The sequence below is a fragment of the Lithobates pipiens genome, unplaced genomic scaffold (assembly GCF_037356315.1).
Source record: "Lithobates pipiens isolate NorthernLeopardFrog02 unplaced genomic scaffold, aLitPip1_a1.2 Scaffold_27, whole genome shotgun sequence".
NCBI lineage: Eukaryota > Metazoa > Chordata > Amphibia > Anura > Ranidae > Lithobates > Lithobates pipiens.
The window spans coordinates 211,616,197-211,639,643 of record NW_027507788.1 but is presented as its reverse complement, the minus strand read 5'-3'; the positions used below and the strand labels follow the sequence as shown (position 1 = coordinate 211,639,643).

The window sequence follows — 23,447 nt, the reverse complement described above, 5'->3', positions numbered from 1 at the left end:
AGAGAGGTAATAGAGATACATTGACAGATAGAACTCCTAACCAATGAGCCCCACTAGAGATAGATAGATTGATAATAGAGATACATAGACAGATATAACTGCTAACCACTGAGCCACGTTATAGATAGATAGATAGATAGATAGATACATAGAACTGCTAACCACTGAGCCATGCTTAAGATAGATTGATAATAGAGATACGTAGATAGATAGAACTGCTAACCACTGAGCCACATTAGAGATAGATTGATAATAGAGATACATAGACAGATAGAACTGCTAATCACTGAGCCACGCTAGAGATAGAGAGATAATAGAGATACATAGACAGATTGATCTGCTAACCACTGAGCCACGTTAGAGATAGATATTAGAGATACATAGACAGATATAACTGCTAACCACTGAGCCACGCTAGAGATGGATAGATAATAGAGATACATAAACAGATAGAACTGCTAACCACTGAGCTACGTTATAGATAATAGAGATACATAGACAGATAGAACTGCTAACCACTGAGCCACACTAGAGATAGATAGATTGATAATAGAGATATGTAGATAGAACCGCTAACCACTGAGCCGATAGATCCAATAATCGAGCCACAACCGATAGATAATTATGTAATGGACAGATAAACTGATTGATAATAGATACATAGATCTGATAGTCACTAAGCCTGAATACGATAGATACTGTAGATAGATAATTATGAGATAGATTGATAATGAATAGTAACACTAACTACCGAGTAGATAGACAGACAATAGACGGTGATAGATCGTTGGAACCACTAAGCCACAAAGCAGATAGAAAGATAGAACAGATAAACTAATAGATTGATAATGCATAGGGCACAGTGGCTGCAATTGATGATTTAAAAAATAATAATAATTGGAGCACCAGCTGAATACCAGTGATGGGGAAGTATTCCTCCCATTAATACCAATGATGGGGCACTATTCCTCCCATTAATACCAATGATGGGGCACTATTCCTCCCATTAATACCAATGATGGGGCACTATTCCTCCCATTAATACCAATGATGGGGCACTATTCCTCTCATTAATACCAATGATGGGGCACCATTCCTCCCATTAATACCAATGATGGGGCACTATTCCTCTCATTAATACCAATGATGGGGCACCATTCCTCCCATTAATACCAATGATGGGGCACTATTCCTCTCATTAATACCAATGATGGGGCACCATTCCTCCCATTAATACCAATGATGGGGCACCATTCCTCCCATTAATACCAATGATGGGGCACTATTCCTCTCATTAATACCAATGATGGGGCACCATTCCTCCCATTAATACCAATGATGGGGCACTATTCCTCCCATTAATACCAATGGTGGGGCACTATTCCTCCCATTAATACCAATGATGGGGCACTATTCCTCCCATTAATACCAATGATGGGGCACCATTCCTCCCATTAATACCAATGATGGGGCACTATTCCTCTCATTAATACCAATGATGGGGCACCATTCCTCCCATTAATACCAATGATGGGGCACTATTCCTCTCATTAATACCAATGATGGGGCACCATTCCTCCCATTAATACCAATGATGGGGCACCATTCCTCCCATTAATACCAATGATGGGGCACTATTCCTCTCATTAATACCAATGATGGGGCACCATTCCTCCCATTAATACCAATGATGGGGCACTATTCCTCCCATTAATACCAATGGTGGGGCACTATTCCTCCCATTAATACCAATGATGGGGCACTATTCCTCCCATTAATACCAATGATGGGGCACCATTCCTCCCATTAATACCAATGATGGGGCACTATTCCTCTCATTAATACCAATGATGGGGCACCATTCCTCCCATTAATACCAATGACGGGGCACTATTCCTCTCATTAATACCAATGATGGGGCACCATTCCTCCCATTAATACCAATGATGGGGCACCATTCCTCCCATTAATACCAATGATGGGGCACTATTCCTCTCATTAATACCAATGATGGGGCACCATTCCTCCTATTAATACCAATGATGGGGCACTATTCCTCTCATTAATACCAATGATGGGGCACTATTCCTCTCATTAATACCAATGATGGGGCACTATTCCTCCTATTAATACCAATGATGGGGCACTATTCCTCTCATTAATACCAATGATGGGGCACTATTCCTCTCATTAATACCAATGATGGGGCACTATTCCTCTCATTAATACCAATGATGGGGCACTATTCCTCCTATTAATACCAATGATGGGGCACTATTCCTCCCATTAATACCAATGATGGGGCACTATTCCTCCCATTAATACCAATGATGGGGCACTATTCCTCCCATTAATACCAATGATGGGGCACTATTCCTCTCATTAATACCAATGATGGGGCACCATTCCTCCCATTAATACCAATGATGGGGCACTATTCCTCTCATTAATACCAATGATGGGGCACCATTCCTCCCATTAATACCAATGATGGGGCACTATTCCTCTCATTAATACCAATGATGGGGCACCATTCCTCCCATTAATACCAATGATGGGGCACCATTCCTCCCATTAATACCAATGATGGGGCACTATTCCTCTCATTAATACCAATGATGGGGCACCATTCCTCCCATTAATACCAATGATGGGGCACTATTCCTCCCATTAATACCAATGATGGGGCACTATTCCTCCCATTAATACCAATGATGGGGGCACTATTCCTCCCATTAATACCAATGATGGGGCACCATTCCTCCCATTAATACCAATGATGGGGCACCATTCCTCCCATTAATACCAATGATGGGGCACTATTCCTCTCATTAATACCAATGATGGGGCACCATTCCTCCCATTAATACCAATGATGGGGCACTATTCCTCTCATTAATACCAATGATGGGGCACCATTCCTCCCCATTAATACCAATGATGGGGCACCATTCCTCCCATTAATACCAATGATGGGGCACCATTCCTCCCATTAATACCAATGATGGGGCACCATTCCTCCCATTAATACCAATGATGGGGCACTATTCCTCTCATTAATACCAATGATGGGGCACTATTCCTCCTATTAATACCAATGATGGGGCACTATTCCTCTCATTAATACCAATGATGGGGCACTATGTAATTGGTTTAATCCCACTTACCATTAAGCCTGAGACATTGGGGGTCGATTTACTAAAGGAAAATCCACTTTGCACTACAAGTACACTTGGAATCGCAGTCGCTGTAGATCCAAGGGGTAGATCTAAAACGAGGGGAAGCTCTGCTGATTTCTATCATCCAATCATGTGCAGGCAAAAATTATGTTTTTTATTTTCCTTGCATGTCCCCCTCGGATCTACAGCGACTTTACTTCCAAGTGCACTTGTAGTGAGCAGTGGATTTTCCTTTAGTAAATAACCCCCCAATGTCTACTTCCACTGATACTGGAGCATTTCCTACTCCCACCGGCTACAGTCTGCCCCCCCCCCCCCCCCCCAAAAAAAAAAAGATCTGAAGGACAGTAGACTGGCCCTTTGCTTGGATGGTCTGGAGACCTCTGCTTTAGGGGACGGCCCTACTATGCAAACTCTTTCCAACTCCGTCGGTTTGTAAAACTGTAAGGCGTTAGTTAAGGATTGGGCAAAATGGCGGATTTGCTGGTAATGCAAATTTTTACCTCCAGCACAAGGTGTTGTGTTTTGGTTGCTGGCACCTGGCATACACTGCGGCCTGGCACCGCGCCTCTGGAAACGCCATGCGGATATTGTCCGCCTATAATATCATGTATCATCGCAATCAAACCACATTTAAGAAAAGCCCTGATGGATGGCCTGTCCTGTGCCGTACATTGTGTCACCCCGGTGGCAATCTGCCCACAACGATGCCATTATCAATGGAGGGATGTGGTGGGAACAGAAGACAATGGCATTCCTGGGGAAAGCGATCCGTCTCTTATCACCAGCACCCCCTCCCCCCCCCCCCCCCCCACCGGTGTAACAGGTTGTTCTCACACACTGGAAAAGAAAACAGCCCTCTGGCCCTTGGCATGTACCCACGGAGGGCAGAATGAGCCCATGAATCATGAAGGGGGGGGGGGGGGGGTTAGCGCGAGAGCCAATGGGCTCATTGTGTTCAGAATTGTTTTTTAAGTGTGAGATAAGCGTCCTCTGTTATCTGACATTGTTCACAGGGCGTGCGAGATAAACAACCGCCTCCTCGCCAGTTCTTTAGCACTTGCTGACCAGGCCTTTTTTCTAACATTTGTTGTTGTACAAGTAGAAATCTGTATTTTTTTTTTTCTTACTATAAAATTACTTAGAACCCCCTAACATACATACATATATATTATATATAATGTGTTAGGGGGTTCTAAGTATATATATATAATATATATATATATATATATATATATATATATATATATTTTTTTTTTTTTTTTACTATACAATTACTTAGAACCCCCTAAAATATATATATATATATATATATATATATATATATATATATATATATATATATATATATATATATATATATAAAATCATTTTTTTATTTATTTTTTTATTTATGTCGCACTGTATTTGCACAGCGGTCTTTCAAATGCAGTGTTTTTGGAAAAAATACACTTTAAAGAATTAAAAAAAAAACCCACAATAGTTACCCCAATTTTTTTTGCAAAAAAACCCCCAAAAAATTCATGCTAGCACCAATTTTCTTTGTATAATGTGAAAGATAATATTACGGCGATTACATAGGTACCTAACATGTCACGCTTTAAAATTGCGCACGCTCGCGGAATGGCGGCAAATTATGGTACTTAAAAAAATCTCCATAGGCGCCACTTTTACATTTTTGTTTACAGGTTACCTGTTTAGAGTTACATAGGAGATCTAATGTTAAAATGATTGATCTCGATCTCGCTCTGACGATCGCGGTAATATCTCACATGTGTGGTTTGAACACCGTTTACATATGCGTTTGCTTCTGCGGACGAGTGCGGAGGGATGGGGTGCTTTTATTTATATATATATATATATAATATATATATATATATATATATATATATATATATATATATATATATATATATATATATATATAAAAATAATAAATATATATATATATATAACAAAACTATTTTAAACTATTTTATTTTTCCTAAAGTCAAAATGTAAAATAAAAAAATATATTTTTCTTTTGCTTTTAAAAAGGTAAATAAGAGATTTGAGGCATTTTTGATCCCAAGATTTCTTCAGAAAGAGGACCTGTCATACTTACATACATATTTCTATTACAAGGGATGTTTACATTTACATTCCGTGTACTAGGAATAAATTTTTTTTTTAATATATATATATATATATATATATATATTTTTTTTTTTATTAATAATATAATAATAAATATATATATATATATATATTTTTATTATTATATTGTATATAATATATATTTTTATTATATATATATATATATATATATATATATATATATATAATATAATAATAAAAATATATATATATATATATATATAATTTTTTTTTATTATTATATATAATATATATTTTTATTATTATATTGTATATAATATATATTTTATATATATATATATATATATATATATATATATATATAATAATAATAATAATAATAATAATAATAATAATAATAATAATAATAAAAAAAATATATATATATATATATATATTTTTTTTTTTTTATTATTATTATATATAATATATATTTTATTTATATATATATATATATATATAATGGACCTTCCGCTCATCGGAATCCTCCCCCCCTCCGGTGCCACAATTGGCACCTTTCAGGGGGAGGGGGGTGCAGTTACCTGGATTATCCAGGTAACTGCACCCACTTCCGGGATAGCTCTCTGCGGAAAGGGGCGTAGATTACGCCCCTTTCCGCAAGTGCCCCGCTGCCTGCTGGGAAACACACAGATCCCAGAGACAGCGGGGACCGTCCTTATTGAGCAGCGCGACTCGCGCATGCGCAGTAGGGAACCGGGAAATGAAGCCGAAAGGCTCCATTTCCTGATTCCCATACCCAAGATGGCGGCGGCAGCACCCGAGTGACGATCTAGAGATCGGCTTCGGGTGCCGACATCGCGGGCGCGCTGGACAGGTAAGTGTCACTATTTTAAAAGTCAGCAGCTGCAGTATTTGTAGCTGCTGGCTTTTAAAAAAAAAAAAAAAAAAACGCGGAGTCCCGGCGGACTCCCGCTTTAATCAGCGTTTGTGCACTGTGGCTATTCAATAAAATGAAGAAACTTTAACAGCAACAACCGGAGTGCGGATCATTTTTTATTCATTGCCTCTGAGGTTGCTAGCTAATATTATCACTTCAGGGGAGTCAGTTACCTAGCACAGCCCCCCACCCTTGCTGTTCATAGTCAAATACTCTCTATGCTGTCCCAGCTCCTCTGCCCCCCCCCCCCCCCCATCTCCCTACATGACCTTATATGTAGCTGATGGGGAGGAGCAAAAGGGAATTCTTTAGAGCAGTGGTGCCCAACACACGGCCTGTGGACCCCATGTGGACTGCCACTGACCCTTTACTGGCAATGACTGCACAGACCATCAATGCAGGGTGGGTTGGGGTTGGGGGATTACATTTTACTAAAACTATCTGCAATGACCACCAACGCAGAGCAGAGTGTGGGGTACTACATTTCACTGCTGCTGGTCTGACCACTAGTGGTTGGGGGGTGGGGGGGTGGTTGAAAAAACTGCCAATGACCACCAATGGAGGGGGTGGGTCACATGATATTGCTACTAAACACCAGTGCCGGAGTGGGATAACAGCATTGGTAGTGGCGTCAATTGAGGAGGTTAATATTGCAGTTACTGACACCAATGTTGGGGTTATTCTTGTGTCCACTGATACCAATGCTGGGGATTATTAATGGGTTTACTGACGCCAACGTTGGGGGTATTATTGTTTTCAAGATGGAAGGTAGAGAGGGGCTAGAAAGAGAGATAGAAGATGGAGAAAGGGGATAGAGAGATGGGGAGAGAGAGAGAGATGCGGAGTGAGAGAGAGATGCAGAGTGAGAGAGAGATGGGGAGAGAGGGAGAGAGATGGGGAGAGAGGGAGAGAGATGGGGAGAGAGATGGGGAGAGGGATGGAGATGGGGAGAGGGAGAGAGAGGGATAGAGAGAGAGATGGGGGGAGAGAGAGAGGGGAGAGAGGGAGAGATGGAGGGGAGAGAGAGAGGGAGAGATAGGGAGAGAGAGCTGGGGGGGGGAGAGAGAGAGAGAGAGAGAGAGAGATGGGGGAGAGAGAGATGGGGAGAGAGATGGGGAGAGAGGGAGAGAGAGAGATGGGGAGAGAGAGAGATGGGGAGAGAGATGGAGATGGGGAGAGGGAGAGAGTGGAGGGGGGGAGAGAGATGGGGGGGAGAGAGAGAGAGGGAGGGATGGGGAGGGGAGAGAGGGATGGGGAGAGGGAGAGAGGGGATGGGGAGAGGGAGAGAGGGATGGGGAGAGAAGGGATGGGGGAGAGGGGGAGAGGGAGAGAGGGATGGGGAGAGGGAGAGAAGATGGGGAGAGAGGGAGATAGAGAGATGCAGAGATAGAGAGATGCGGAGAGAGAGAGATGCAGAGAGAGAGAGAGAGAGAGAGAGATGGGGAGAGAGATGGAGATGGGGAGAGAGAGATGGGGAGAGAGAGTGAGGTGGATAGAGAGAGAGGTGGATAGAGAGAGAGGTGGATAGAGAGAGAGGTGGATAGAGAGAGAGATGGATAGAGAGAGAGAGAGATGAGGGAGAGAGAGAGATGGAGATGGATAGAGAGAGAGAGATGGGGGGGAGAGAGATGGGGGGGGGAGAGAGAGATGGGGGAGAGATAAGGAGAGAGAGAGAGAGATGGGGGGGAGAGAGATGGGGGGGGGAGAGAGAGATGGGGGAGAGATAAGGAGAGAGAGAGAGAGAGATGGGGGGAGAGAGAGAGGTGGAGATGGATAGAGGGAAGAGATGGATTGAGGGAAAGATGGGGGAAGAGATGGCGAGAGGAGAGAGAGAATGGAGAGATGAATAGATGGAGAGATGGATAGAGGGAGAGATGGATAGAGGAGAGATGGATAGAGAGAGAGAGAGATGGGAGAGAGATGGGAGAGAGAGAGAAGAGATGGGGGAGAGATGGGAGAGAGAGAGAGAGATGGGGGAGAGAGAGAGATGGAGATGGATAGAGGGAAAGATGGATAGAGGAGAGAGAGAGAGAGATGGGGGAGAGAGAGATGGGGGGGGGGGAGAGAGATGGAGATGGATAGAGGGAGAGAGAGAGATGGAGATGAATAGAGGGAGAGAGAGAGATAGATATAGACAGATATATAGTTTGATTCTGAAGATAGCGGGGGAGTTTGGGATAGAAGGGGTGGGGGGAGGGGAGGGGGTAGTAGAAATCTCTGCATTGCCTGACTCACAGTGCTGGAAGATTCTACTTGAAAGATTTTTTTCAGCAGAAAGCAGATTGCGCGCTCTTTCACATTAATATAAAAGCCTGTAAATTATGGTCCAGGGCTGGCAGAGCGGCGGTTCCTCCCCGGGGTTATATTATAGCCATACACTTGTCAAGGTCAATCACGGAGCGTCGTTCCATGGAACTAATTTGGCTCTCGGTGCAGATGGTTTTTATGCGCAGGCCTCACTTAAGGTAGTTAGAGCCGAGCATTTCAATAGAGGTAAAGCGCGGAGAATGGAGAGAGAAATAGCCGCTTATTGAAGAGCACTTTGAGCGTTCCAAATTGCGGCGTCTGGTAAATGTGTGTTTCAGAGCCACGCTGGAAAGGAAACATTGTAACATGGCTGGACATGGCTGGATAGAAGTAGAAAATGCGCGGCTCCTGGGGGAAGATGTAGACGGCCATGGCGGTCTGGGGTTTGTCTCGGTCTGGGTACACCGGGTCTTGGTTATGAACAAGTTGTGTTTTATACTTTTTTAGCAACTTGCCCTTTTCATTGTCTTCTAGCCAGCCGTGTGATGGCACAGGGTCCTTATCCTAGTCACCTCTCCTGTAGGCGGGGTGGTCCTCAATGATGTTGGAATTGTTGCCAATGTGATGATGTCAGCGCCACCCTATGCCCCGTTAATCAGTGAAAGCAGAGTGCCATGGTGAGCCTGGTGCACACTGCACTCACGTACAGTGCCGGGACAAGGTCATCCAGTGCCCCCAGGGCAAAGATGCCACCTCCTAGTCACATGATGTGCAAGCTTAAGGAATCCTACACTCAGCATTGACTTGCTTGTCAAAATCGCTGCCGATGCCACTACTCCTGCCAGCCTTGTAACAGAAGGAAGGCGTCCCCATCGTTACCGTAAACCATTGTGCCAAGGGCAGCTGTCCCTGCTGCCCACCCCTTGTACCAGCCCTACTCACACGTGTCCTCAGTCTAAAGCTGGCCATACACCATACAATTTTCTTATTCAATTTCCTTTAGATTTACCTTCAACTGTGTAGTACGAGGGCCTGCCTGATTGCACACAAACTGAAAATGTTTAGATTTGACCTCATATTATATGGTTTTTGGTAAATCTAAAGGAAATCTTTAGAAGAAAATTGTATAATGTATGGCCAGCCTTACAGGTTGAGTAGCAGTGCTTGGCAAACAACCTGGAAGACTGAGGACATCTTATGGTGAAATGAGAGTACTGCAGGGACAGCTCCTCTTTTTTTAAATCTCTTTGTTTTTTTTGGGGGGGGGGATTTAAATGAAAAAAAAAAATGCAAAAAAAAGAAAAAGAAAATTATAGGCGGAGGTTTAACCATGGTACCCTTTGAGAACGTCCATATGGACAAAACTAGTCACAACATTTCACCATTTCATCCACTGACACCAACGATGGGGCACTATTTCATCTATTGACACCAATGATGGGTCACTATTCCTCCCATTGACACCAATGATGGGGCACTTTTCCTCCCACCGACACCAATGATGGGGCACTATTCCTCCCACCGACACCAATGATGGGGCACTATCCCTCCCACCGACACCAATGATGGGGCACTATCCCTCCCACTGACACCAATGATGAGGCACTATCCCTCCCACTGACACCAATGATGGGGCACTATTCCTCTTACTGACACCAATGATGGGGCACTATTCCTCTTACTGACACCAATGATGGGGCACTATTCCTCCCACTGATACCAACGATGTGGCACTATTCCTCCCACTGATACCAAGCATGGGGCACTATTCCTCCCACTGACACCAATGATGAGGCACTATTCCTCCCACCGACACCAATGATGGGGCACTATTATTCCCACCGACACCAAAAATGGGGCACTATTCCTCTTACTGACACCAATGATGGGGCACTATTCCTCCCACTGACACCAATGATGGGGCACTATTCCTCCCACCGACACAAATGATGGGGCACTATTCCTCTTACTGACACCAATGATGGGGCACTATTCCTCCCACTGACACCAATGATGGGGCACTATTCTTTCCACCAACACCAATGATGGGCCACTATTCCTCTTACTGACACCAATAACGGGACACTATTCCTCCCACTGACACCAATCTTGGGGCACTATTCCTCCCACTGACACCAATGATGGGCCACTATTCCTCCCACTGACACCAATGATGGGGCACTATTCCTCCCACTGACACCAATCATGGGGCACTATTCCTCCCACTGACACCAATCATGGGCCACTATTCCTCCCACTGACACCAATCATGGGGCACTATTCCTCCCACTGACACCAATCATGGGGCACTATTCCTCCTACTTACACTGGCCCTTTGTTTAAAAAGTTTGCAGACCCCTGCTCTAGGGTGTCTGTGTTTAGAACATATATAATGTTTGGGGGGGTTTAAGTAATCTTCAGGCCTAAATTATTTTTTTAAACACTTATGCAAAAAAAAAAAAAGTAAGCGAAAGAGTTAAAATGCTGACTTTTTTTTTATTATTAAGTATCTTATTTTTTTTTACCTTGCTGCAAAAAAAAAAAAAAAACAAACAAAAAAAACCTGTGTGGCGTTATCAGCTCTGCACACATCTTAAAAAACACAATTAAAAGTCAGATGTGTTATTAAGGACGGCGCATTAATATGGGAGACGGAGCTGCGATTTCTCCCAGAGCGCACTTAATCACGGAGAAATGACGGGCTGAGCGGTGTGCGCTCGGAGATAGGCAAAAAAAAAAAAGCCACAACGACTCGGAACGCGTTTTATTCCCCCCCCCCCCCCCACCTCGGGAGAGCTGGAGCGTGATTAAAATGAAAGCCATTTACGCTTTTTTATTTTTCCTGATGGTCCCCTGGGGGAGGGGGGGGGAGGGGACGGCGAGGAGCAGATTTAAGCAATTTGATAAAATGACGGTTTTTATTGTGGACAAACTTATTAGTAGAGCTGGTAGAGTGGACTAAATTAAAAACATCTTTTTTTTTTTTTTTTGTTGTCACAAAAAATAAAATAAAAAGATGTTACAAAAAATTAAAATGTTACAATCTTTTTTTTTATTTTTTATTTTTTTTTTACAGTGTATTGCTAGAAGCGAGGTCGTGCCCACTGCGATAAAGTCTAAATTTATAGGAGGGGCAGTCCGTTCACATGTTTTCACACTGTTTTCAAAAATCAGTGCAAGTCAGAATTGCATCGATTTGAATGATAACAATAATAATAGACCCTAGAGAATAAAAAAAAAAAAAAAAAAAAAACTATACCTATAATTTAATAGTTAAGTTATTATTAGTTCAGATTTAAGAATATTTGAGTTTTCGAATTTTTGAATTTTTTCAAATTTACGAATTGCGAATGACTCAAAAAAAAAATAAAAAAAAGGAATGAAACGAAAACGAACTAATTTTTTTGGCAGTGCACATGTCTAGCAGAGACCCTAGAGAATAAAATCATATTTTATGTCACACTGTTTCCAATACCTATAATTTAATAGTTAAGTTTAGAGATGGACGAACTTCCGACGGGACGTTTCGCGAACGCGATCCGCGAACGTGCTCAAATGTTCGCAAACTGCAGGTTCGCGGCGGACCCCATTGACTTTAATGGCGGGCGAATCTTAAAAACCTCCAGGTCATATTTTCAGCCACAAAATACTTACTAGCTGTGCACACATAGTCCCACAACATGGACACTGACATAACAAAAGTAAGAAGTGAATCTGGGATCGACAACGACAAGCATTCTTTTTTTTATCTGTGAAATTTTGACAATTCAGGACTCAGGAGCGCATGAAGGCCACGGAGGAGAGGAAAGGTCAGGCCAGGCTATGAAGGGGGTGCAGGAGATGATTAGTGCCACAGTCAGGGCAGCGCAGTCCTGTGTCAGTGTCCTAGTGTGCCAACCTGTGCTTGAGCCCCTCCCTCTGCCCGGCCCTTACCCCCACCTATGCAGGGCTCCACTGCGGTGGTCTGGAGGTGCCAGTCCAGTGCTGATCCTCAGCCATGGTGCTGGCACTACCTGCTGATTGGCTGCTCCGCTGCTATCTCCCTCACTGTCTGAAACCAGCACCGCGATAGAGACTGAGCACTGACACCAGCACCACGATAGAGACTGAGCACTGACACCAGCACCGTGATAGAGAGCACTGACACCAGCACCGTGATAGAGAGCTCTGACATCAGCACCGTGATAGAGAGCACTGACACCAGCACCGTGATAGAGAGCACTGACACCAGCACCGTGATAGAGAGCACTGACACCAGCACCGAGATAGAGAGCTCTGACACCACATCAGCACTGAGATAGAGAGCACTGACACCAGCACCGAGATAGAGAGCACTGACACCAGCACCGAGATAGAGAGCACTGACACCAGCACCGAGATAGAGAGCACTGACACCAGCACCGAGATAGAGAGCACTGACACCAGCACCGTGATAGAGAGCACTGACACCAGCACCGTGATAGAGAGCACTGACACCAGCACCGAGATAGAGCGCACTGACACCAGCACCGAGATAGAGAGCACTGACACCAGCACCGAGGTAAAGAGCACTGACACCAGCACCGAGGTAGAGAGCACTGACACCAGCACCGAGGTAGAGAGCACTGACACCAGCCCCGAGATAGAACACTGACACCAGGCCCGCGATAGAGAGCACTGACACCAGCACCGAGATAGAGAGCACTGACACCAGCACCGAGATAGAGAGCACTGACACCAGCACCGAGATAGAGAGCACTGACACCAGCACCGAGATAGAGAGCACTGACACCAGCACCGGGATAGAGAGCACTGACACCACACCAGCACCGAGATAGAGAGCACTGACACCAGCACAGAGAGCGGAGGGTATATGGTGGTGGTGGTGGTAGTGTCTTTGGGGGTGCACACAGCAGAGAGTAAAGAAGAGGGTGCAGATCGAGAGGATGAGAAGGGTGCAGAAGAGTAAGGCTGAGTGAGCCGCTCAACCAAGTCAGGTGCATCCTTTGACGTAATCGCACGCACCTTCTTTTTTTTTCACTTTGGCTCAAGTCTGTTGCTCCTGCCCTACCCCTGCGGAAGGGCCTGCCTCTTCCTCTGCCTGTCATTTTTTAAATTAACCTGTGACAAAAGTCTCTAGAGAAATGCAGTATGTATGTGGAAGAAGGTATATAACACCCCGCTTAAATCTGTCGTTTTTGGGGGCCACTGGTCTATCACACCAGTTATAATACTTTTTTTTTAATTGCGTTTGTCACTCTTTGTAGTATCGCTTAGACATGTGCAAAAGGAAAAAATTCGTTTAGTTTCATTTCGTTTTAATTCGTTAATTCATTAATTTAGTTTAGTTATATTCGTTAACTTCCTTCGTTTAGTTTTCTACCGAATTCGAAAAATCGGCCACATTCGAAAATATTTCAATCAAATTCGAAAATATTTCTACCGAATTCGAAATGATTTCAACAGGATTCGACATTATTTCAACCACATTCGAAAATATTTTATGACCCAACTTTAGGGCCATGTATCTCGGGGTCACTTGGTGCTAGTGGGGTTTCTAGCTATAAGTGACCCCGAGATATGTGGCCCCAAAATCGGGTCGCAAAATGTTATTCTCTGCTCTAATAACTAATAACATTTTGCGACCCGATTTTGGGGCCACATATCTCGGGGTCACTTATAGCTAGAAACCCCAAATTTGGTATGCAAACGCAATAATACTAGCACTACAACATATTCAAATTTGAAGTGTCTAGCCCCAAGTGACCCCGAGATACATGGCCCTAAAGTCGGGTCACAAAATATTTTCGAATGCGGTTGAAATAATGTTGAATCATGTTGAAATCATTTCGAATGCAGTTGAAATAATGTCGAATCATGTTGAAATAATTTCGAATGCATTCGAAATGATTTCAACATGATTCGACATTATTTCAACCACATTCGAAAAATATTTTGTGACCCGACTTTATGGCCATGTATTTCGGGGTCACTTAGTGCTAGAAACTCCAAATTTGGATATGTTGTAGTGCTAGTACTATTGTGTTTGCATACCAAATTTGGGGTTTCTAGCTATAAGTAACCCAGAGAAATGTGGCCCCAAAATCGGGTCGCAAAATGTCATTCTCTGCTCTAATAACTAATAACATTTTGCGACCCAATTTTGGGGCCACATATCTCGGGGTCACTTATAGCTAGAAACCCCAAATTTGGTATGCAAACACAATAGTACTAGCACTACAACATATCCAAATTTGGAGTTTCTAGCACCAAGTGACCCCGAGATACATGGCCCTAAAGTCGGGTCACAAAATATTTTCGAATGTGGTTGAAATAATGTCGAATCATGTTGAAATCATTTCGAATTCGGTAGAAATATTTTCGAATTTGATTGAAATATTTTCGAATGTGGCCGATTTTTCGGATTCGGTAGAAAACTAAACGAAATCCGAAAATGAATTTAAGGAAGTTCACGAATATAACTAAACTAAATTAATGAATTAACGAATTAAAACTAAACGAAACTAAACTAATTTGAAGTGTCTAGCACCAAGTGACCCCGAGATACATGGCCCTAAAGTCGGGTCACAAAATATTTTCGAATGCGGTTGAAATAATGTCGAATCATGTTTGTGACCCGACTTTAGGGCCATGTATCTCGGGGTCACTTGGTGCTAGACACTTCAAATTTGAATATGTTGTAGTGCTAGTATTATTGTGTTTGCATACCAAATTTGGGGTTTCTAGCTATAAGTGACCCCGAGATATGTGGCCCCAAAATCGGGTCGCAAAATGTTATTAGTTATTAGAGCAGAGAATAACATTTTGTGACCCGAATTTGGGGCCACATATCTCGGGGTCACTTATAGTTAGAAACCCCAAATTTGGTATGCATACACAATAGTACTAGCACTACAACATATCCAAATTTGGAGTTTCTAGCACCAAGTGACCCCGAGATACATGGCCCTAAATTCGGGTCACAAAATAGTTTCGAATGCGGTTGAAATAATGTCGAATCCTGTCGAATTCATTCAAATTCATTCGTTATATTTCTTTCGTATTCGTTGTAATTTTTTGTTTTTTTATTCGTACAATCGGATGCATCCGAATGTCCGAAAGATGCAAAATTCGGCCGAATTTCATTTCGTTACGAAACGAATTGCACAAGCCTAGTATGGCTGCAGAACCGCTCAGCAGTCACAATGCTGCACAGTGGAAATGCACTATACTATGCTTTCTATATGTGCAAGTATTTTATACGTGTATTACACACCTATATACTGCACACCAAATAGTACACCTATACCAGTCCTTAAAAGGACCTGTGTGGACCTAATAGCTAGTGAATTACAGACTGTCCCTGCTCCAAACAGCAAACTCTATCCCTACACTGAGAAACGACAGCTGCAGAATCGGTCACTTCAGCACTGCAGTGCACTATATAAAGCTTTCTATATTTGAAAGAAAGTATATTATAAGTGTATTACAACCCTATATACTGTACACCTATACCAGTCCTTAAAAGGACTTTTGTGGACCTAATAGCTAGTGATTTGTGTCACTACAGTCTGTCCCTGCTCCACACAGCGTCCTGTCCCTACACTGACAAAAGACAGAATGTAAAATGGCCGCCAGATCAGGTAATTTCCGATTTTTAGAATTTTTTTTTTTTCATTTCCAATTTTTAGAATTTTTTCAAATTTATGATCATAACGAATGACCCGAAAAAAAAAAAAAAAAAAAAAAACGAATGAAAGGAAAACAAAAACGAACAAAAGTGTTGGCAGTGCACATGTCTAGCAGATACCCTAGAGAATAAAATAATATTTTAGGTCACACCGTTTCCAATACCTATAATTTAACAGTTATTATTAGTTAGTTCAGATTTTTGAATATTTGGGTTTTCGGATCTTAAAATTTCCGAATTTTTTCAAATTTCCGAATTGCGATTATAACGAATGACTCAAAAAAAGAAAAAAAAAAAAAAGAATGAAAGGAAAACAAACAATTTTTTTTTTGGCAGTGCACATGTCTAGCAGAGACTCTAGAGAATAAAATAATATTTTATGTCAGACTGTTTTTGCGCAGCGGTCTTTCAAATGCAATTTTTTTGGGGAGAAAATACATTATATTTATTATACAAATAATTATAATAAATTAAAAAAAAAAATTATTAACACTAGCCCAATTTTATTTTTATTTTTTGGTGAAAGATGAAGTTATGCCGAGTAAATAGATACCTAACACATCGAGCTTTGAAATTGGGCGCACTTGTGGAATGGTGACCAACTACGGTACTTAAAAATCTAGATGACACTTTAAAAATGTTAACAGGTTATCTGTTTAGCGTTAAAGAGGAGGTCTAGTGCTAGAATTGTTTCTGTCGCTCTAACGATCGCGGTGATACCTGACTGGCTAGGCACACAGTCAACCCTTTGATCGCCCCTGATGTTAACCCCCTTTTTTTGGCCAGTGTCATTAGTACAGTGACAGTGCATATTTCTTTAGCGCTGATCACTGTATCAGTGTCACTGGTTCCAACAAAGTGTCAAAAGCGTCAGTGTCAGAATGGCCGCCACAATATCAGTCGCTGATTGCCACCACTATTAGTTTAAAAAAATGTAATAAAAATAAATGAAAATATCCCATAGTTTCTAAACGTTATAAATACATAATATACACTTACTATTACTTTTTTTTTTTTTTTACCAAAAATATGTTGGCCTAAATTGATGAAAAAATTTGATATTTATTATTTTTTTTTTTTTTATTAGACGTGTGTTATAGCAGAAAGTTAAAAAAATATATACTGTATATAATGTTTGGGTGCTAAGGAATTTTCTAGCAAAAAACTGTTTTTCACTTGTATGTCAGAAATGGCAGAAAAAGGGCTGGTCTTTAAGTGGTTAATTAATACCCATTGATAAAAACAATTCACAATATGATAATCTCTTTCCTATGTAAAGGGACTGTATTTCCCCTAAACGCTTGATTCAAATGTTTTAGTGAGTTTTTTTAGTGTGTTTTTCTACTCAAATGCAAAAATTAAATGAAAATAATGAATAATAAAAATTATAATTGATGACTAATAAAAATAAATTAATTAAATAAAAAAACCCTTAACTCTATTCTAATCTAAAAAATAAAAAAAATCTCATCTAATAAAAAAAAAACCTTAACTTTTTTTATTTTATTTTTTATTTATTTTTTTGGATGTGTGTTATAACAGAAAGTAAAAAAAAATATATACTGTATATACTATTTGGGTGCTAAGTAAAAACCTTAACTGTAATCTAATCTAAAAAGTAAAAATATCTCATCTAATAAAAAAAAAACCTTAACTGTAATCTAATCTAAAAAAAAAAATATATCTCATCTAATAAAAAAAAACTTTAACTTTTTTTTATTTTATTTTTTTATTGGATGTGTGTTATGGCAGAAAGTAAAAAACTATATATATACTGTATATAATGTTTGGGTGCTAAGTACATTTCTAGCAAAAAAATACAGTTTTTCACTTGTATGTCAGAAATGTCAGAAAAAGGGCTGGTCTTTAAATGGTTAAATAATACCCATTGATAAAAACAATTCACAAACCGATAATCTCTTTCCTATGTAAAGGGACTGTATTTCCCCTAAACGCTTGATTTGAATGTTTTAGTGCGTTTTTTCATGTGTTTTTCTACTCAAATGCAATAATTAAATGAAAATGAATAATAAAAATAATTGATAAATAATAAAAATAAATGAATTAAATAAAGAAAACCTTACCTGTAATCTAATCTAAAAAATAAAAATATCTCCTCTAATAAAAAAAAACCTTAATTTTAATTTAATCTAAAAAATAAAAATATCTCATCTAATAAAAAAAAAAAACCTTGACTCTAATCTAATTAAAAAAATAAAAATATCTCCTCTAATAAAAAAAACCCTTAATTTTAATTTAATCTAAAAAATAAAAATATCTCATCTAATAAAAAAAAAAACATTGACTCTAATCTGATCTAAAAAATAAAAATATCTCATCTAATAAAAAAAAACCTTAACTGTAATCTAATCTAACAAATTAAAATATCTCATCTAATAAAAAAAAAAACCTTAACTGTAGTCTAATCTAAAGAATAAAAATATCTCATCTAATAAAAAAAAAAAAAAACCTTAACTCTAATCTAATTTAAAAAATAAAAATATCTCATCTAATAAAAAAAAACCTTAACTGTAATCTAATCTAAAAAATAAAAATATATAATCTAATAAAAAAAACCTTATCTGTAATCTAATCTAATCTAAAAAATAAAAAATATATCATCTAATAAAAAAAAAAAAGGGCTGGTCTTTAAGTGGTTAAATAATACCCATTGATAAAAACAATTCACAAACCGATAATCTCTTTCCTATGTAAAGGGAATGTATTTCCCCTAAACGCTTGATTCGAATGTTTTTAGTGTGTTTTTTCATGTGTTTTTCTACTCAAATGCAATAATTAAATGAAAATGAATAATAAAAATGATAATTGATAAATAATAAAAATAAATGAATTAAATAAAGAAAACCTTACCTGTAATCTAATCTAAAAAATAAAAATTTCTCCTCTAATAAAAAAACCCTTAATTTTAATTTAATCTAAAAAATAAAAATATCTCATCTAATTAAAAAAAAAACCTTAACTCTAATCTAATTTAAAAAATAAAAATATCTCATCTAATAAAAGAAAACCTTAACTGTAATCTAATCTAAAAAATAAAAATATATAATCTAATAAAAAAAACCTTATCTGTAATCTAATCTAATCTAAAAAATAAAAAATATATCATCTAATAAAAAAAAACCTTAACCCTTATCCTAATATTATCCCCTAATTTTTAACCTAACAAAATAAATAAACAATAAGTAAAAAAATAATAAATAAATTCCTAACCCTAACCTTTCAACACTTAAACCCCTTACAAAAACATTTAATAAATAAATAATAATAGATAATAAATAAAAGCGGATGAAAAAGTTGAAAAATGTAGCAACAAAGGTTGAATTTTTCTAAATTAAAAATCACGGCAATTCCACCCAAATCACTAAGTGTTAATGGGGCCTGAAAATCGAAAAAATTGGCACTTTTGTTTTTACTTTAAAAAAAAAATAAAAATACTGTATATAATGTTTGGGTGCGAAGTAATTTTCTAGCAAAAAAATACAGTTTTTCACTTGCATGTCAGAAATGTCAGAAAAAGGGCTGGTCTTTAAGTGGTTAATTAATATCCATTGATAAAAACAATTCACAATACGATAATCTCTTTCCTATGTGAAGGGGACGGTATTTCCCCTTTAAATGTAAATACTGTAAGCAATTGTTTGACATTCCATTGACTTGCCAAGAAGTCGTCAAGTCATTTAAAGTGGGCGGGCAGCCAATGGGCTCTGTTTACCTGCGCTGACAATAGATCGTTCTGCGCAGAGCTGCCAGAGGTTAATTAAATGGGAGATATTAATGACTTTGCCGCGTCGTCCTCGGCGCATGAAATAATTCCTTCTTTCCTTCTCTTTAATCACCAAGGAAGCGGTGTGTAGCGTCACGCTGGCCCTCCGCTCGGATGCGGCTTACGTCGGCCGAGAGATCGGCGCTCTGAAGCCAGAAGCTCGGTTCCTGATCACCGATTGGCTGCACGACCACTGCAGGACGTCTTTAGAAGAAATGCTCAACGCCAATAAGAGTTTTCAGAGCGACCCGGCAAGCCGCGACCTGGAGCTGATCGCCGCCACTCTGGTCGATACGGAAAACGCGCAAGCAAAGACCCATCTCTTATACGTTGATGTGCTCATTGTAAAGGGTGAGTTCCTGGGCAGGTGAGACTACAGGGTGGGAGGGGGGGGGGGGGGTACAGGTGTGTCTGCTCCCACTCCCAGCAGTGATGATCCCATTCAGGCCTCATTCAGACCTCAGTGTTTCGTTGCTTTAAGCTCGGAGCTTCAAAACACCGGAGGAGGAAATATAAATCATTTTCTATGGAGATGGTTCACATCTCCACTACAGGTCGCATGAAGACAAAAAGTTCTGGAGCTTTTTTCGTAGCAGCTTGATGCGTTTTTGAAGCATTTTTTTTTTTTGTTCCATAGAAATGCATGGAAACGCTTGAGTCGAATGTTTTAGTGCATTTTTTCTTGTGTTTTTCTACTCAAATGCAATAATTAAATGAAAATGAATAATAAAAATGATAATTAATAACTAATAAAAATAAATTAATTAAATAAAAAAACCTTTAAATCAAATCTAATGTAAAAATAAAATAAAAATATCTCATCTAATAAAAAAACAAAAAAACATTAACTGTAATCTAATCTAAAAAATATAAAAATATCTCATCTACTAAAAAAAAACCTTAACTGTAATCTAATCTAAAAAATAAAAATATATATTCTAATAAAAAAAGTCTTAACTGTAATCTAATCTAAAAAATAAAAATATCTCATCTAATAAAAAAAAAAATCTTAACTGTAATCTAATCTTAAAAATAAAAATATCTCATCTAATAAAAAAAAACATTAACTGTAATCTAATCTAAAAAATAAAAAATATCATCTAATAAAAAAAAACATTAACTGTAATCTAATCTAAAAAATATAAAAATATCTCATCTAATAAAAAAAAACCTTAACTGTAATCTAATCTAAAAAATAAAAATATATATTCTAATAAAAAAAAAACTTAACTCTAATCTAATCTAAAAAATAAAAATATCTCATCTAATAAAAAAACACCTTAATTGTAATCTAATCTAAAAAATAAAAATATCTCATCTAATACAAAAACACCTTAATTGTAATCTAATCTAAAAAATAAAAATATCTCATCTAATAAAAAAAAAAATCTTAACTGTAATCTAATCTTAAAAATAAAAATATCTCATCTAATAAAAAAAAACATTAACTGTAATCTAATCTAAAAAATAAAAATATCTCATCTACTAAAAAAAAAATCTTAACTGTAATCTAATCTAAAAAATAAAAATATATATTCTAATAAAAAAAAACTTAACTGTAATCTAATCTAAAAAATAAAAATATCTCATCTAATAAAAAAACACCTTAATTGTAATCTAATCTAAAAAATAAAAATATCTCATCTAATAAAAAAACACCTTAATTGTAATCTAATCTAAAAAATAAAAATATCTCATCTAATAAAAAAACACCTTAATTGTAATCTAATCTAAAAAATAAAAATATCTCATCTAATAAAATAAAATCTTAACTGTAATCTAATCTAAAAAATAAAAATATCTCATCTAATAAAAAAAACCTTAAATGTAATCTAATCTAAAAAATAAAAATATCTCATCTAATAAATAAAAACCTTAACCCTAATCCTAACCCCTAATCCTAATATGATCCCCTAATTTTTAACCTAACAAAATAAATAAACAAACAATAAATAAATTCCTAACCGTAACCTTTAAACCCTTAACCCCTTACAAAAAAAAGTTAAACGTTTAATAAATAAATAATAATAAATAATAAATAAAAGCGGATGAAAAAGTTGAAAAACGCAGCAACAAAGGTTGAATTTTTCGAATTAAAAGTCGCGGCAATTCCACCCAAATCACTAAGTGTGAATGGGGCCTGAAAATCGAACATTGGTAACTGTCCGAAAAATATGAGATGTGCCACATTGACCATGAATTGCGAGTCTTTAAATGCGAGGGCATCAGGAAAGTATTCACAACGCTTCACTTTTTTCACATTTTGTAATATTACAACCTTATTCCAAAACTGATTAAATTCATTATTTTCCTAAAAAAAAACATCTACAGACAACACCCCATAATGACAACATGAAAGAAGTTTGTTTGGAATCTTTGCAAATGTATTAAAAATAAAACAAAATCCCATGTACATAAGTATTCACCGCCTTCGCCATGACACTCAAAATTGAGCTCAGGTACCTCCTGTTTCCACTGATCATCCTTGAGATGTTTCTACAACCTGATTGGAGTCCATCTGTGGTACATTCAGTTGATTGGACATGATTTGGAAAGGCACACACCTATCTATAGAAGGTCCCACAGTGTCAGAGCACAAACCAAGCCATGAAGTCCAAGGAATTGTCTGTAGACCTCCGAGACAGGATTGTATGGGGGCACAGATCAGGGAAGGGTACAGAAAAATTCTGCAGCATTGAAGGTCCCAATGAGCACAGTGGCTTCCATCATCTGTAAATGGAAAATGCTTGGAACCACCAGGATCCTTCCTAGAGCGGGTCGCCTGGCCAAACTGAGCGATCGGTGGAGAAAGGCCTTAGTCAGGGAGGTGACCAAGAACCCCGATGGTCACTCTGACAGAACTCCAGCATTTCTCTGTGGAGAGAGGAGAACCTTCCAGAAGAACAACCATCTCTACAGCACTCTACCAATCAGGCCTGCATGGTAGAGTGGCCAAATGGAAGTCACTCCTCAGTAAAAGGCTCATGACAGCACACCTGGAGTTTGCCAAAAGGCACCTGAAGGACTCTCAGATCATCAGAAACAAAATTCTCTGGTCTGATGAAACAAAGATTGAGCTCTATGGTCTAAATGACAAGCATCGCGTCTGGAGGAAACCAGGCACCGATACCAACCTTACACTGAAGAATGGTGGTGGCAGCATCATCCTGTGGAAAGGTTTTTCAGCGGTAAGGACTGGGAGACTAGTCAGGATTGAGGGAACAATGAATGCAAAAATGTACAGAGACATCCTTGATGAAAACCTGCTCCAGAGCGCTCTGGACCTCAGATTGGGGCAAAGGTTCATCTTCCAACAGGGCAACCACCCTAAGCACACAGCCAAGATAACAAAGGAGTCGCTACGGGGCAACTCTGTGAATGTCCTTGAGTGGCCCAGCCAGAGGCTGTACACCGACCTGATGGAGCTTGAGAGGTCCTGCAAAGAAGAATGGGAGAAACTGCCCAAAAATAGGTGTGCCAAGCTTGTAGCCTCATACTCAAAAAGACTTGAGGCTGCACTTGGTGCCAAAGGGG

General features: G+C 38.9%; 1 protein-coding gene across 1 annotated transcript in view; it reads left to right on the top strand.

The window, feature by feature from the left end:
- The window catches only part of TTC34 (tetratricopeptide repeat domain 34), a 99,075-nt gene that overhangs the window by 32,366 nt on the left and 43,262 nt on the right, over window positions 1–23,447 (top strand). Inside the window, exon 6 of the mRNA XM_077458218.1 lies at window positions 19,991–20,264. Coding sequence (XP_077314344.1) covers window positions 19,991–20,264 — 274 coding nt within the window. The remainder of the gene's footprint in view (window positions 1–19,990; window positions 20,265–23,447) is intronic.